General features: G+C 38.4%; 1 protein-coding gene across 1 annotated transcript in view; it reads left to right on the forward strand.

The window, feature by feature from the left end:
- Positions 1–3524: 3524 nt before the first annotated feature.
- The window catches only part of IFT81 (intraflagellar transport 81), a 42476-nt gene continuing 27977 nt past the window's right edge, over positions 3525–18023 (forward strand). Inside the window, exons 1-7 of the mRNA XM_068654438.1 lie at positions 3525–3934; positions 4758–4861; positions 5544–5724; positions 8684–8773; positions 9840–9905; positions 10225–10335; positions 11613–11697. Coding sequence (XP_068510539.1) covers positions 3791–3934; positions 4758–4861; positions 5544–5724; positions 8684–8773; positions 9840–9905; positions 10225–10335; positions 11613–11697 — 781 coding nt within the window. The 5' untranslated portion in view covers positions 3525–3790. The remainder of the gene's footprint in view (positions 3935–4757; positions 4862–5543; positions 5725–8683; positions 8774–9839; positions 9906–10224; positions 10336–11612; positions 11698–18023) is intronic.

The raw sequence follows: 18023 nt of genomic DNA on the forward strand, positions 1-18023 counted from the left end.
GGCACTGCTACATCAACACGCAGGCCAGCACCTCACTGGAGGAGTCTCCTTGTGCCTTGTATGTCAACAGCCTTGCAACCCTTGCTCTCAGCATCTCCCACAGTGAGCGACACTCTTGCAAGCAGATGCTTTGCCTGAAGCTGGGGCAACTGTAGAGATCAATCTAAAAGGACTGAAACCTGCACGATGTTGGCCTCCTTAGCCTGACTCCCCACCTCCCAACACTTTACATCAGTGCAAAGAAGGTGCCATATGCTTCCAGACTGGACAGATGCAGATGACTTTCATTTCACATCATTTCACAATGATGACACAAGGAGCAGAGCAACAATAAAGCAAGCTTTGGGGACATCAGTGGCCACAAAGATTTTCAGCTTTTTTACCTCAGTTTGCATGGGACACAGTCCTGTTTGGTCTCGGGATAGTTTTGTGTCAGGTAGGATTAAAAACAAGTTCAGCTAGCTGACCAAGTCCCTACTCTGATTGAAGGCAACACAAAGTATGCAGTTTGGCTCCAGCTTCTGATACGCCATAGTTCCATGCACAAGCTGCTCAATGTGCTGCAAGCCAGCTACTGGCATCTGGCTCAGGGGCTCAAGGAGCAGGTGTGAGGCTACCATCTGATGCTGTAAACACAGGAGAAGGAGCTGTAAAGAAGTAGAGCTGTTGAGGTGGGACCTGTAAATCTCATTTTCAGAGTCAGAGAAAAGAAGACTGGATCAGAATATATTAGACTCAGATTAATAGGACTAGGTTCCTTCCTCTTGTAACAGAAGACCCACACAGAGGCACAAAATGTATAAAATCTGCAGAACAGATATATTTGTTTGTTTGTTTGTTTTTTGTTTTCCCCAATCTTTTACTATTTTAAATCACCTAGGATGCTATGGCTGTAGTTGTGATTAACTATTCAGAACCAGTTTTTTTTAGCTGTTAGATTTGTCATAAATGCTTTTAGCACACAGGAAGAGGTCACATTCTGACCACAAATATGCTTGATTGTTTGAGACATCAGTGATCATCCTTATGCTTTTGCTGACCACAATCCATACCGCTACACTTGATATTAGTGACTTCAGCAAGCAAAATCCTGCTATGTACTAACAACTGCCAAAGCTGCAACTGGGAGGAACTAGAAACAGACCTGGGATGCATTTAAGTGCTAGAATAGCCAGAAACAAATTTATTTTTAATATAAGCCAGTCAGACCTAACTGTACGTATAAAAAACACAATAGCTATAATAAAAGAAAAAAAAAAAAACAAACAAGAGGACCTGGATTGCATAAGACATGCTGCAGTAATTGGTGTCTTCACTTCCTAAATGCTCTCATTTTCACATTAACGTCTTCCATCTGTTTGGGATCTGAACTCAGCAGCTCGGCCGGATGCATTCATCTTCTTGTCCATGGATGTTCCCATATAAGGTGATCTCTCTTTGCCTGTGGAGCACGATTTCAATTTGCTCAGGTTTCGTTCGTCTCTGATTTGCTGGCCTCTATGGTCGAGCTCCTCTTGCAGTTTTGTAAGGCAGTCATCCACACAACAGTAGCTATAAAGGGAGGAGAAAGTAATGAAGATGTGCCTCCAGATCTAAAAAGACCTAGATAGCTTATTTTGCTCCATTCTCTTTCTTCTGCACACTGCCTCTGCATGATACCCTTTTAATAAGCAGTTTCCATAAGCCTTTTCCATTCAGTATAAAACATGAGCCCTATCCAGAGAATTGGACAGAACTCTAGGGCAGCACCGTTGTAACAACTCACTCGTCATTAGAAAACTTTGTTTCAAATTCTGTATAACTCTCCATGCAAACTAACTTGGGAATTTGGAAAATGCCTGCAGAATTGTACAACAAATATGTATGAACACTGGCCTTCAATTCTGTGAGACCTGATCCAGGCATCGCATCACCTCAATTAAGATCCGAGTTCATGGATTTTCACCACAACAGTGATACAATCTCATGACCTTTTTTTTTTTCTTATTGTTGTGTTTTCTAATTTTCAAACATCCTTCCTCTTCTTTGTCATCTCTGTAACACTAAGGAGACATACAAAGAGGGGAACTGTCCTTTATTTCTTAGAAGGTGCGAGGAATGGAAGACTTAACAAGAATCAGAGCAGCACCCTCCCACCGTGCCCAGCCCAGATCCAGATCCCTCTCGCTGCCCTTGGCGCTGAAGGCACAATCCATTTTCTCCCCTGTACTGAAACAAGGATGTGTTTCTGTATTTGCAGAAACATGGCATTTTTCCAGCATTAAGGAAGTACTGCCCAGGATCCGTGGGTCTGCCACTTCCTATTACCTTTCTGTGCAGTCTACAGGGAGCAGAACTGGTCCCCAGTGCCTCCATGGGAAATACCCTTCTCATTTGCTCCCTCTGTGTATTCTATATGCTCAAAATACTCATCAGAAGAAAAGCGTAACTGATACCAGGAAAGCATGACAAGGGAAAGTAGATCTCTTCTGGGAACTTGTAGGTAGATACGATTCCTAAAGGTCAGTATACAGCCTGAAAGCACAGAGGAAACATGATCTGGTTTTTAAAGTTCAAATCCAGGAGTCAGGAGACTCGGATTATGTTCCTGGCTTTCATGCGCAATCAAAAGCTCCTCATCCATCCCCTCTGTGACGGAGTTTATCCAGTTAAAAGCTAGGACAGCAATGTAGTGTCACTTTTCAGGCTCTCAGAGAAGATCAGTAAATTAGGATTTTATGAAGCATTTTATATTCCTCAGAAAGAAGAAAGGAGCTAATCTAAGATAGACGCAGTACTTAGAATTGCAAAGCGTTACATTTATGATTGCTATTTACTGAATAAAATTCCGCAGTGATTTACAACCTGTGCATTTCAATTGGCACCAATTTAATATGACTCACTGCATATTTTACTCCATCATCTGTGGACTCACGTGGGTTTCTAAGACAATCCAAAAAGCTAATTGTAGTAGCAGAGGCTCCAAAATCCACCTATTTAAGGTCTAAATGTGATTTTTGAAGGATCTGCAATTAAAAAAATGTGCAAATTGGAGATACCACTTTCATGAACAAGCTCCGGAGTCTATTTTTGATTGTTTGGTATTTTTGAAGCGCCTGTCCTCGTTCAGATGTGGTATTGCTCACACTGACTGTGTGCTTATTGCTCTGCTGAGGCACACTAGCAACCCAAGGACATAATTTGCCATTCCCCCCTCACGAAGCGCCCCGTTTTCCACACAGATCCCCCGTGCTTTCCTCCACAGAACTGAGACAACCATTCCAGTCACGCACACCAGCGCCATTTCCCATCTTTTTATTGTGCCAACGACCGCCAGAAACCCTAACTGGGTAACTGCAGCAATGCGTCTATACATCTACACGCCACAACATCCCCCTAATAAACCGGGGTGCTAATTACACGCGTTAAAATGTGAATAAATTCCACCAGCGCCCCGCGCCGCTCTGCGCATGCGCAGCCCCCCTCCCGCTCTCAGCCGTCCCGGCGCGTTGGCTGAAGCGCGCGCGCGGCAGCGTCGGAAGTGACGTCATCGCCCCGGCCTGGCAACCGTTACCATGGTAACCGGGAGGCGCTGAGGGGAGGTGAAGGCCCAGGCGGCCCCGGCGCCTCAGGGCGCTGCCCTCCGAGGGTCTCCGAGGGTCCCGGCCCTTCCCTCGGAGCCCTGGGGCTGCCAAAATCCTCGCTGAGGTGGTGCCTGGCCCCGCTGCCCCTGTCAGCCCTCCCCCGGTCCCGCCGAGGCCTCCTCACATCACCTCCGGCCCTGCCGCTGAGGCTCGGCCCGGCCGCCACCATGAGTGACCAAATGCAGTTCATTGTTGAGAAGCTCAATCAGGAGCCCTTCAGGAAGAGCTACAATCTGATCACGTTTGACTCCTTGGAGTCCGTGCAGCTCTTGCAGCTGCTCAATGATGTGCTGGGGGAGATTGACCCGAAGGTAAGGGGGGCAATCGGAGCTGCTCAGGCCTGGGGAACTGCAAGCGTCACGGATGGGCTCGTCACAGAAACTGCGCTGAATGCTTTTATTTAGGTCTGGCTCCGTGTTCCTTGTGGCATGTTTGGTTTACCAAAATAGCTTGTATGAATCTTCCTGGAAATAAATGTGCCTGGCAAGAATCCTTTTTGTCTCTACATCAACGTGGTTTTGGCAAACAAGCAAATGGTTCTTGGGCCAGGGATACTGGACCCTTGCCCCCTAGAGTCTGATGACTATATTTTATCTTGGGAATCAGGACACAGATCTTACATTGCTTCAGACTGACAATGACTCCATTCTTAAGTCAAAAGTCAGGCTGTGTCTTGCGCACTTACACAGGATAGTGACTGATCAAGAACTGAGCCTTGTGATTTCTCACTTGCGATAGATATCGAGTTGTTAACTGCCTCAGCCTCGAGGCTACCAAAGGTGTGTATGAGATCAGAGGGTTCATTCACGTACATGGGGTACAGATACATGTGCCCTGGTCTGGTAGGATCCCAGACTTCCTTGGTGGAAGCAGATGGTTTGTCTATATAGAAGCGGTCCTGTGAGCAGGGAGAACATATGCCTAGAATAAAATTACCTAAATACACATGTAGGAGAAAAATCTGTTAAAGAGAATCGGAGCTTGGTGATAAAAAAGAATGTTCTGTATGGAACATCTCACTTCATTGACGTATCATATGAAAAGTAGATGAAGTCAATTCTTTTAATGTTACCAGTTAATTAACATGATTTGAACAAATACTGTTTGTTTATTTGTTTATTTACAACTATGTAGCATGTTGTTGACATCAGAGAGGAACTGCCAGAGCAAACAGCTAAAAGAATGTTGACTCTCCTTGGTATCCTTAAATACAAACCTCCAGGAAGTGTATCAGACTTGTAAGTATCTTTTTGTCTATAAATTGCAGCAAAATGTGCTTTACATATTATGTGCAATGACCTGTAATTCAGTAGTTTTTAAAGTTTTTGACCTTGACTATTCAAACGGGCACCTGTGTTGCTTCAAAGATTGTTCCTCGACTGTCCCCATGGCATATGGCTCCAGTGGTGGCAGGAGAAGGCTCCTGCAGGTGTAGGGCAGCCTCTGGGGCCCTGCTGCAGTGGCCGCCGTGCCCAGGACCTGCTGTGAGAGCTGCTATTGCGGAATCGGCCAGGAGAGGGTGCCGCCTGCCTGGCAGGGTCAGTCCTGCCCCGTCCCCTTCAGCCCAGCCGCACAAGGTTGCCTTGCACCCTCCTGCTTCAGGTTGTAGCCCCAAAAACCTGTGATCTTCCCTCATTGAAGACTATACTCTTCCTGAAGAATATCCCTGGATAGGAAGAGGCGTTGGTGCAGGCTTTAGGCTTTTTATGTGATACAGGGTTTTTATTTGCCTCATGGTAGCAGAGTTAGGATCATGACCAGCAAACTGGCATCATGAGTGCTTTTTGTTTTAACACCATTAAGAAAACCATTAGGCAAGTGGAGAGAGGATGTCAAAACATTGCTAACTGTTCCCAGCCAGCATTCTTGAGTTTGAGATTTATTGGTACGTGATGTTTGCTTTTTCTTGTTTTTGTATAGGAGCGCGTTTCGCCAAGGGTTAGTTATGGGAAGCAAACCTGTAATTCACCCTGTCTTACATTGGCTTCTTCAGAGAACCGATGAACTCAAGAAAAGAGCTTATCTGGCACGTTTCTTAGTAAAATTGGAAGTGCCAGTGGAGTTCCTGCAGGATGACACTGTGGCGGACGTCAATAAACAGGTAGCAATTTTCATGAATGCCAATGTTTTCTTTACGTTAATTAACTGAAGTGCCAGTAGAAGAAGGGATAAATGAATCAGGGAGTTACCGTTGAAGTAGATGTTCAAGTGACTTATGCTAACAGTTAAAAGCATGTTGGAATCAAGGGTGGGCGACAATTCATAAAGAAAAGTATATGTATTGACCTGCTTTCTTCCAGTAACCCTGAGATTGTATGGTAATAGGTAGCATTGAATTAAAAGGTTTTAAGCTAATTAAATACTATGTGCTAAATAATGGCTAAGACAAAGACTTATTATTTTTTAAAACACTTTTTTTTCATTCCTGTGATCTTTGACATGGATACTTTTAACTTTATAAATTACCGCTTCAAATCAGAAAACAGTATGACCAAAAGCCACTGCTTCCTAATTGTCAACTGATTGTGTAATATTTAGCCCCTAATATTTATATTAGCATTACCCCACTTCTGCTTCAACCATTTTTTAATTTTTTTGTGTGTGAATAAATCTTTTTTTTTTTTCTTGGGCTGACATTCCTACTCATTATGTTCCCACTTCTTTTGTGAGCATTAAATGTTGATTTTAGATAGCGAGTCTGGGTGGGTTTAAAATGCAAAGCTTAAAGTGAACCAATGTTATGTTTTTACATTTGTGTTATCTGAGGTACATATTTACTTAATTTTTATCCAGTTTTCTCTGCCTTTTGTTATATATAGTTGCTTGTAAAATCCCAGTGGTTTTTGAATGGTTGTAATAGGTAACTCCATTTATTAACTGTGCACCAGCAAAGCTGCATAGCCTGACTGAAGCTTGACTAAGCCTTTTCCTTTTTTTGTTACCACTTCTACCATATCTGATTTATAACTTAGAATAACTAAGCGGAAGTAGCATGGAGAGAAAGGAATGCAGATTGTAAGTTTTTTCAGTATGTCACAGTCCCAATATATATAAATATCCAACTCCATTAATTCCATTACGTAAAATGTGTTCCTTTTTGGGATTACAGTAATGTAACCATCTTATTAAAATAATACCCTACTGATTTAATTCAGAACAGAAGCTGGGGTAATATAGTGCCTTTATGTAATTTAGCATAAGCATGCAAATAATTTAGATACTAATGAATTAAATAATTTTGCCTAGGTATTTAGATAGACAGGCACGGAATAGTGCATTTTAATAGAAACATTTAAAGTACGAGAATCTGGAAATCTTAGAACATGATCAAGTTTTATGAGTGTATAGAGTCAAACTCAAGTATAATTTTGCAAATAATTTAAAAAAGATCCTCAGAATACCTACCACCTTCCCAGTTGTATTGTGATTTGGAGATCGGATTGGCTGCAGTGTATAATTGTAAAAACAAGCAAATCTAGGCATAAATCTAGTTGTCCAGTCTGAAATTAGTAGCTCCCAGGTGCCAGGAATCTTTTTTTCCATGGTTTAAACCTGGATGTTCTTTGGTCATTGAGTGTGTCACTTATTTCAGGTGCGCGTGGGCCAGCTGCAGAATGTTTTTTACTCAGTGAAAGTAAAAAAAAACCCTTCCCTTTATTTTGATTTGGCAAACTGTGCTGTGCCCTTGTTTGAATTTTGCCATTGGTCTTGAAATTTCATATCCCAATAAGGAAGAGGCTTGCTAAACTCACTTGTTGAAAAATAGCGAATCCACACAAAGGAGAGCTGTTGGACATCAGCAATCACAAATACAGTTGCTCAGAGATTACTTGCTGTTTCATTATTAGCTGAACTACTTCTATAAAGCCTAAGTAACTGTAGGCTAGTTTTTCTGCTAGTACCTTTTTTTTTTTTTTTTAACTCATTATTCATCATCCAGCCTGTGTATACCTTCTGATCATAACTTATTTAACTAAGATCCTTCTATTCTTTAATCTCTTTCTCAGTAGCTGTTTTATTGCCTTTTTTTTTTTTTATTAATTAATTTCAGCTTGTCAGTGTGAGCCTGATAGTGAAACAATCAGAAACAAATTAAGTATTTCTAGAGGCTGGTTGCTCAGGGTTTTGTAGAACAGGATTGCTGCTTCACTGCTCAGGGATATGTCATCTTTGTTTGAACTGGCCTTTGCTGTTGCTATTTTGTGTTCAACAGTCATATCAATTGCTCTTTCCAGGAAGTAAAAAATGACTTGATATTCTCTGTTTAGATTTCTCCATCTTACTGAATGGCTGTTTCTGTGGAGATTATTCTTCCCTATATCTCAGCTTGCGTTTCTCCAAGTTGAATCTAAATTTATTTCCTATCCATATTTCTAAACTCTTTCTGTCCCCTGTTATTTCTCTGCCCACACAGACTTTCACACTGCCTCTCAGTTGAAGATTACTGGTGGGCAACGTACTGGTGTGGAGCTAGCACACTGTCTACTTCTTTCTAGCTGTCGAACTACATATATCAATCTCTATAACATACTGAGGGCATGATTATGCAATATGTCAAAACTATTTCTCACATGTTAAGTCAGGTGTGCTCTCGGACTGCTTTGCTGGATAGAAGTTCAGTGCTCTATAAATTCAAGCCCTGTTACTTAGCTAAAGCATCTTGTTAGACCCAGCTCATCCTTTTTAGCCTGATAATTTTAACACGTGTGATGTACACAGATTTGTAGTAAGAGAGAATAATTTGTTAATGTAGCTTTGTCCCTTTCAGCTAACATCTTATCCTCCTGTTTTGAAAATACAGTATGCATTGCAAGGGAAGAGGTGAAAACATCGAAGACGTTGTGAAACTTCTCAGTGTACCTTCAAATGGAAGATAATTCACTGACATTTTTTACTTTTGTTTTATAAGTTGATAAGCTTTAGTGGTGAAAAATCCCTTGAATTCTTGTCTTCACCTTATTTCTATTTCTATATTTACTGTCTCAATAGTAATGCAGCATGTTGGTCTGAAAGCCCATAGCCCTAGAGCTCATTCTGCATATTTTTATCTCATTTTATAGTATGAAGAACTGATGGAAGCGTTTAAAAACCTACATAAGGAGTGTGAGCAGCTCAAAACATCTGGTTTTTCTACTGCAGAAATAAGAAGGGTAAAAATATGAAAAAACAGCACAACTTTTGGGATTTTTTTTTCTGAATGTCAGTTTTATTTTTCTGGTTCTGTGGACTCACAGTATGTAAGTTGTAGAGGTCAGAGCTAATAGGCACTGCAGTTGCTTTTTTGAAACTGTTCTCTGTTGGCAAACATTAGAAAGTCCTCTCTCATGCTTAGAACTGAGCTTTCTGAAGCAGATTGGGAAACAAGGCTGCCAAGACTGTGTTCAGTATAATTTTCAAATATTAGAACTCGTTATTTTTTGTGACCACAAACTGATATAAACCCTTTTCCTTTACTGATACAGGATAATAATGTCAGAGGTTGTTGAATGAATTAAGGACTTAAGTCAACAAAATGGTGCTTCTGTGTGGCTAGGGTGTTAAGTAAAGATATTTGCCCCATTTCAGCAAAATATTTAAGCATGAATCCAGCTTTCCAGTAAGACACACACATAAGTTAAGCAAGTTTTGAGATAAGGACTAAACTGGAGAAGTTATTTCCTTTTCTCTCACAACTGTCAATCTGTGGAGTCCTGCTGTTGTAAGATAGGATTAAAGGAGGATAATAATTGGGTACATGTTTTAGAACAATTAAGTGTTTCTTTTAACAAAATTTTAGTGGGAAAAGTGGAAGCAAACATCACTCCTATGCAATTTCACGCAAATTATCTGCCAGGAAGTGTGTGATGGTGGTAACCTTTAAGAACATGTGACCACATCAGTTCTTGAATTCATGCTGATTTTTGCTTGATTCTGTTTGTTTTTTTATTTTAGAGAAATACACACGTTTTTATTTTAAATGTTCACATTAGTACTCAAGGATGCAGATAAACTATTGTTAACATAAAGAGTATTGGAGCTGAGGAGGATGTAAGAGAGATGAAAGAGACTGGAATCCTGTGTGTTCTGATCATAGATTGATAAAATTATAACCAGTTCAATGTATTCAGAGAGGAATTATGATTTTCATGATTTTCATGTTGGTTTGTACAGTATTTAGTCTAATCCATATTATATAGTAAAATACATTAACATTTATTTATTTTTGCTGCCGTTTAGGATATCAGTGCAATGGAAGAGGAGAAAGATCAACTCATCAAAAGAGTAGAGCGTCTTAAGAAGAGGGTAATAAGAGAAGTAACGCTGTTACATTTCAGTGTCATAATCCTTGGCTTGCAACTCTGATTTTGGAATGCAAACAAGGATTAGGATAAACATACCGTAAGTCTAGGAAGGAGTCAAATAACTAATTGACCCACAGGGAATCTCCCTAGGCGTTAGTCCAGAGCTTTTAAGAATCTTGAGTCCAGTACTTTGCTGTCATTTCTGAGTAGTAACATGTATGGAAAGGAAGTGCTAAGTGGGCTTGTGAGACATATGATCTCTTTTAATGTATTTCTCAACTATCTGACAGTAACATGCACTATTTATCCACTTGCTGTAGGTGGAGACAGTACAAAATCATCAACGAATGCTTGAAATAGCAAGACAGCTTCGCTTAGAAAAAGAGAGAGAAGAGTCTTTGGCTCAACAGAAACAAGAACAAAAAAATCAGGTATTGACATAAGAGAGTACCTATTAAAATAAATAATTGTTGACATCTGTTTGGGGGTCATGCATATAAAGAAGTAAATCAGAAATAAACAGAGTTTCTCCCAACATCAGAAAATTAAATCTCTTTTAAAATAGAAATAGCTGTGTACATTTTAAAGGAAGAGGCTTGACCCTACAAGTTTTGAACATCTCATTTAAGACTTTTGGCTGCCTCAGCTGCCCCTGACATAATCATTTAGCAATCCCAGGAAATGTTCCATGACTTACTGTGGTAGTACCCAAAGAGAGGTCATTATATTTATGGTAGCGAGCAAATGTTTCCTTAGTTTGATTATATCTCTGTACACTTGCACTAAGATTTCAGTGGCTAAGTGACACAGCAAGTACCCAAACTTTTCACTGTGGAGCAGTTCAGAGGGAATAAATATTCAGGAGCAACCTTTGGGTTTTGGTCCTTAAGTCTGACAAAGATGATGCTTTAGGAAGCACTGGAAGCAGCTGGAATCTGACTATAGGGCAAGTTTTATTCCTAAGATATGTTGTGGAAACAAGATTCTTTAATATAAAGTCCAGCACCAGACTGTTGTATCATCTCACCAAATTCTGTTGATTTCAAATATAACATGAGCTTCCACACTGTGCTAAAAGGAGAAAAACTCAGATTTCTAGTATTGCAGTCTATATCTGGATTTCAAATTAATGTGAATCAGGGTTTCAGGCTGTTGGGTCTTTGCTTGAGGGAGATCACAAGTAGAATGAAAGGGATGTCTATCTAATTCCACTTCTTTTTATGCCTTTCCCGAAATTGCAGAAATGCTATTCACTTGGATGTTGTTTGGCAACAAGCTTTGCAGTGTGTTCTCCACTTGGCTCAGCATTAGAATGGTGGATCGCTGTGACAACTCAGCTGCCTTGCATGCACTGCAGTAAAAGATAGCTAGAATCAGGACTGCAGTAGAAAACTGTCTTTTTTATTGTTGTTTTAATGTTCAAACCACTTGAAGGTTTGGTTAAAAAAAAAGTTGAATGATTTTCTGCCATAGAGAAAATATCACTTGGGAATACAATAACACTTTTCTTAATTAACACTACAGAATATCAAGTCAATCCAGGCCAATTGTTGAAAATTTCTTTTGGCATGTTCCCTTGCGAACCAGCTGCTTATAGCTACCATTTCTTTTTTGTATTTGGGATTCTTTTTGATACCTTTTTGTTTTCATTGCTTGGATATGCATTTCAAATGAATTAACTTATATGTGTCCAATTGTGTCTCAAAAGTTGTTCCATGCAGAGCAGAGACTGCAAAGAGCACAGCTCCAGCTGAAAGAGATGCATCACGCAGTAGTGGATTCAAAACCTGAAAGTAAGTGGTAATCTATAACGGTTGGGGGTTTATGCTTTTTCTCTGTTAGAAATGAAATCAAACCTGTATGACTGTCAATAATATGGTAGTGCCAAAAAGCCTATAGGAATACTGAGCTAACAGAAGAAATAACTTGTGTTCTGAAGTCACATGCTTGAGATCCTAAGGCTGAATGTGCCTTGCCATAAAATGCCAGGTTTAGTGAAGTTTTATGCTTTTTGTGTTTGTAATTGAGCATCAGTGAAATACTGCTTCTTAAAATTTTTCTCAATGAATGTACAAATACATTGAATACTATGTTTTAGTCAGTGTAGATTTGTGGGATCTTTTTAGTTTAATTCAATAAAACATTCACGTGGAGGGCTTTAAGGTCTGTTTCCTATTGTATTTTTTATGGTATCAAAAATAAAGCCACTTCCTAATTAAGCTTTTATAGAGCATGGATTTTACACACACACGTGTATATACATACACACATACACCTATACATAAGATTATATACACTAGATACTTGTATATTAATGTATAGACTTAATATAAATAAATATTTATAATACATAAAATACTTTGTTCTCATGATGTCACTGTAGCTGATTTATTCGTATGTTGCTGCATTACATTAATAATGTCGAGACTGCTTCTGCTCATTTTCAGTGGTATCTCAGTCTGCAAATAAATTCAACAAAATAAATTACACTACTTGTAGAGTAAGTTAGTCCTCTATGATCATTTATAAAAATAGCAGGTGGGAAGGAATTGTGGTTAGTAGATTAAATGCATAATAACTATCTCCAAAGGCTACAATTTTACAACATCTAAGCTGCTGATGGTGTAGTTACTTTGAAGGAAATGTAAGAAGGATTAGCCTGAGTCAATGTAGGGTTCAGTGTTTCTGATGCATGTGACCACAATAAGGTTATCAGTAACCCATCACAGGATTGATACAGGTTTTATGCGCTGTTTATACAGGCATTGTGGATCATTAATATAGAAAAATTCTACTGTATGGAAGATTGTATTGTGAAGGCATAAGACTCAGAATGGTTCTTTTCCCAGAACTTTTGCAGTTGCATTCGAAGTTGCTCTGGTTAAAAAAAAGCCATAGAATGATTTTTGTTTTATCTACAAATTACTTCCCAAATGATAGCTATAGATTTAAATTTAGCAAAGTAAGTCATTGGCCTACTTTTTCAAGTACATTTAGTATTTCAGTTGCATCACAGAACAGCTTTGGCAGTTGTTTTGAGTTAGAGGATTTTTCTCAGTCAACAGCATGTTATGTTTTTATTAGTTCATAAATTTTATTTTTTTTTTAAACAATATTCATCAGCTGCTGAACCACAAATGGAACTAAAAGAGTATCTGAACTATCTTCTTTACTCTGAGGGACCTGCAAGTAATTTTGTAACCGTTCCATTTTTGCAGTAGCTACCAGAGAGTTTATACAGCAAAGCTGTGTCAACATTTCTATTTCAGTTCCAGGGGTATTTTTAAGGCCAGTGGAAACTTGATGGGTTCAGTTCACAGAAGCAAAGGTAACATAATAAAAAGTCTGTAAATATGTCGTTTAATCATTGAGATGAAAATAAAGTTTACTCATTTAATTCCCTTGTCTTGAGTCCTGCTTGCAGGGGAAAAAAAGTGTTTAGATGATCTGAAGATAAACTTGGAGTCATTACTTAAGAAAACTTCTTTTGAAATTTTGCCCAAAGACTTCAGGACTTAGCTTTGTAATTGCTTTTCTCCATACTAGTTACAAAGACACTGCTTGTCGTAGCAATTACAGAATGCTTTTTTATTTATTTATTTTTAATAATTAAAATTAGGTGACCAAAGTGCATTGAGTAGCATAACATTTATTTTAAAAGCTTTGTTGGTCTATGGTTAGCACAATTTATTTTAATTAAAAAAAAAAAAAAAATAAAATCCCTTTGGCTGAAGTTCTGTATCTCAGCTGCCTACTCATATCAGTATAGCTTGTATGCTGACAATTCAAGGGCTGTTTGGTAGTTGTGGATTTTCTGTGCAAATCAGATGCTTTCCCTTAAAATAACTGAGTTCCATTTTTAATACTTAGGTGTTTTTACTTCCAAATCAAGATAAAATTATAAAAGTTGTTGTGAATGAGTGGAAACTTTTTTATATGTCTTACAGACACATGCTGCTTCAACTACTTCATCTTATAATTACTTTAGGATGGCACTTTTTAAAGAAATGTAAAGGAATTCTTTAAAGGATGCAACTAGCATGTATTTAAGAGTGGCGTTAATATGCGATTAGCATCAGTCTGCTTTAGCTGTACCAGGGAAGTATAATTTATGGTTAGTAGTTTACTTACTTTTAGAATCATAGTAAGTTATTTAGAAAACCTTGTACTGTTTCATGAAAAACAGTTGATCATTGTCAAATGTCTTTCAGACTAAAATTGATAACATTGGTTTCCATAGCGCACTCCTTCCTTGTTTATTAACTTCAGTACTACCCAGCATGTTGCCTAACTACAGAGAGGGAGTTCCTGCTGCTAGTACTGACATGAATTTCTGATTTTTTAAAATTCATCTTTCTTTGTTCTGGATATGAATAGTATTTTTATTGATACTGATCACTAGTTTGAATAACCTAGCCCATGATTCCTCATCAAGGTTGCCATTTTTTTTGCTTTGAATATCTCTGCTGGAACAAACACAAATTGTGAATGCCAAGAAGTGAACTGAATTACTGAAATTCTTGATCTCTGTCCATTTTACAGAACTTTATTATTCATTTTATTAGCAGAAATATCGAGAAGTAGATGACTAGCTTGAAAATATTGATTAAAGAATGGGTTAAGAGGATTTTGGTGATAAACAGTGAAATGTGTAATGTATACACTTAATTAAGTTGTTATGGAATAACATTTAGAGCAAAGAGAACATCAAAGATACCAGTTAAAGAGGAAATGTTTTGTACAGATGTCTCTTTTATATCATTTGAAACATTTTATGAAAAATAAAAACTTAGGAGACTATTACTAATATTTTCTATTTGAATGAAAAGATTAACATTTTTCTTTTCATTAATTTTAAACCTTTTCATTTGGCCACAGAACTATCTTTCCCTAAAATTCCAAGTTAAATAACTTCCTTTCAAAACTACAGACCAGGTTACAGTTATGGCAAAGGAGAATGCTTAGGTGGAACTTGATAATAAAATTGCTTATAATTATCTATCAGAAATACAATCACTGTCAATTCATACAAGGTTAAGGGGAAACCACTTTTAAAGTGGTTTAAAAAACTAAAAACTCAGCACGACCTATGTTAAATGGATTAAAAGGAGTTTACTGGAGCTCCCAGGGTCAAAGAGGTGGTCTATCCTTGCATTTAGTTGTAGAAGGAAATGTAACAGAAAAGTTGTTAGCTCTTTTTTAACTCAGGTATTTCCATCACTGCAAAACCGCGTCTGTGGTTTAGAATTTGAGACGGTCGTTGAAAGTTAGATTTCAAAGAGACACAATAATATTATAACATGGAAAGCATGCCTTACAGTACAAGATTCAGGAAGCTGTTTAATTTTTGAAGGAGATATTGAAGGGATGATCTGTCATCATCTGTCATTATTTGTATGTCCCAGATCTCTTTTTAATATGGGGAAATGGGAAGTGATATCATTAGAAGCTGTGGACTGAATCACTTAAATACTGCTTTGTAGAAGATGATTGCAGACAGGGAAGTGAAGGCTTTGACGTTTAGCAAGTGAATGCCACGTGGAAGTCTATTCTGCACCTGCCTTTGTCATAGCCTTTCTATGTGATATTAAACAAAGCGTTGGTCAATAACCTATAAAATGAGCGCTCCTTTTTTTTTTTTTTTTTTAATTATTAAATCAGTTAGTGTTGCAAATGTTTTTGGTATAGAATACACAACTATAGAGGGGAAAAAAGTAGTAATCTGAGCTCAAGGTGGATCAAACTTTAGCTCAATTAGCAGAATTATGCAGGGAAACTTGCCTTTTTCCTACATGACTGAGCAAGCACCAAGAAACTCTTTCTCCCACCCATCTCTTTGCAATAATAATAAAAATTGAATGGAAAACATGAGGAATTACTGCTAATAGCTCTTCACATGTAAATACATGGTTGGCACAGTCTTGCTAAAATAGCCTTAGGGCACAGAGCCAGACTTTTTGTGCAGCTTACGTATGTAGATTTTGTAATCATAAGTCAATGTTAAAACATTAAAAACAGGGTTTATGTGTGTAATGGAAAGATTTAAAGTATGCTTGCTTTTCTTTCCTTGAGCCTGGGAATATGAAAAAGGGATGTCTTTCACTGAAAACAAATCTTAAAAGAGCTGCCCTGTGTTTGTTTTCTAAGGTTCAGTTAAGCAGCAAAAATAGCTCTTAGGTAGTTACTTCTCCATATGTCAAATCATATAGGAGGAAAATATCTCCAGAAGTATTTAGGAAAGAAACTACATTAGTCATGAGGGATGTTGACATCATCATGTCTTTCCCTGTCAAGATGTCAAGTTTTAACTTGCTTCATTGCTTGGTGCACCTTCAACAGCAAGCGTGAATGCAGAACCAGCCAGTGTTTAAAAGAAGTCGGTAATAGCTCTTGGGTTATCTGTGAAGCAAATCTAGATAGTGATCAGGGTTTTACCCTGTGAAGCCAATAGGCCTCTGCTCTTTTGAAAGCAATCGTTTAGGCATGGTTGTTTCCTGAGTTTAGTGCCATATCTATGATGAATTATTTAGGCATATTAATGCAGTTTTATAAGAAGGCTGGAGTAGGATAAGAAATAAGATATAAGTTATGTATGCAGATTTTTTTTGCTACCAAGAGGAAAGCTAGAAAACAAGAAATTAGTTTGATTAAACTGTTAATATTAAATATCAGGGTAATTTAATTGACATCACTTTGATTTCCATGCCAAAGTTCTTGGTTATAAATATCTAGTTGGGAGTTGTGCTTCTAGTCAGTTCTGAGGTGATAATTCAGCTCACGGTGTACGTGGGAAGCTTTGCTGCATTTGCAGAGGTGGTGGATTTCTAGTGAGACTTGAGAATGTAGTCCTTCCTGCACAGCTCTGTGGTGGGCCGAGGAAGACTGGAACCCAGTTCTTTTGCAGGAAAGAAGTGGGAATTTTCATGGGTTGATTAATGTTCCCTCTGAACGTCCAGGGGTGTTTCTCAGGTTACAGCTGTAGCACCCAGTGCCTAATGGTTATTGCATGCATATAGTAAGTACGGTTTCCATTCTGAAATTAGTACTGATGCTGTTTATTTTGTGCAAGATGAATGACCTTTCCACATAGAGGAAAAGAACCTATGACATTGTTGCTTTTCATAAACACAGAGATCAACAAACCAAACTGCTGGAAAAGAGGAATTCCCACTCATTTTTAGTTTGCGTTGACTTTATTTTTTTTGCAGCACTGCTTTCCCTAGGGTCTGTTTCCTTTCTTCTCATTCTCGAGGCTTTCTTAGAACTAAGAATGGCTTATTTCCTCTCTGGCAGCTAGACCAAGTAGCTTTCCTTTCAGTCTAAGCTGAGAGCAGAGGCTGAAGAGGATCTGTCAGTACTGTTTCTAGAGGTAAATAGTTGCAAAAGAATGGGCCCCCCTTTTCCAAGGCTTGTATTTCACTGTGTTCTGTTTTCTTTTGCCAGTCAGCGATATGGTCAGCAGGCTCTTTAGCCTGAGAGCCAAAACTCTTCTTTCAACCTGCATCCTTTCCTCTGTCTGTTTCAGCAAGGTCAGCTCTGTTATTGTATCTCTGTACTCAAGCTTTTCTTTGTGTAGAGGAAGACAGAGATTTGAATTTCTTGTTTTTCTTTGTGCTCCATAGTAATTCCATATTCTCAAACAAACAACAACAAAAACCACCCCACTCCCTCAGCAAGTAGTTTTAAAATGTACCCAGGATACTTACCTTTTAGTCATCTAGATCATGAAAAATACTCTGAAATACCTGTTCCCACTCTCATCTGACATGTAACTTGCAGATCTTACAGTAGTCCTTAGTAGAGGTGTCTTGGAGGTGTAATTGCACTAAACTGCCTGTTGTCAGCAGACGACTGTGTAATGTAATTTAAATAGCAGCTTCATTTTATTCTGTCATATTTTTCTAGCTGTGTATTGCTCTTACCTGTATGTGCCTATGTTTATTTATAAGTTATCTGTAAAGGAGGTTAAATTACTTTATCTAGCAAGAGCCAAGTCACAAGCATGGTATCATGCAGTGTGCATCAGGCTTGCGTAGAGGAAAACTTAAGTGTGATTGCTTTTCTCAGTAGAATTTTTGACATTACACAGCAATTTCTTCTTATTTTTTTCAATTCTTTT

Source organism: Anas acuta, chromosome 17 (assembly GCF_963932015.1).
Source record: "Anas acuta chromosome 17, bAnaAcu1.1, whole genome shotgun sequence".
Lineage (NCBI taxonomy): Eukaryota > Metazoa > Chordata > Aves > Anseriformes > Anatidae > Anas > Anas acuta.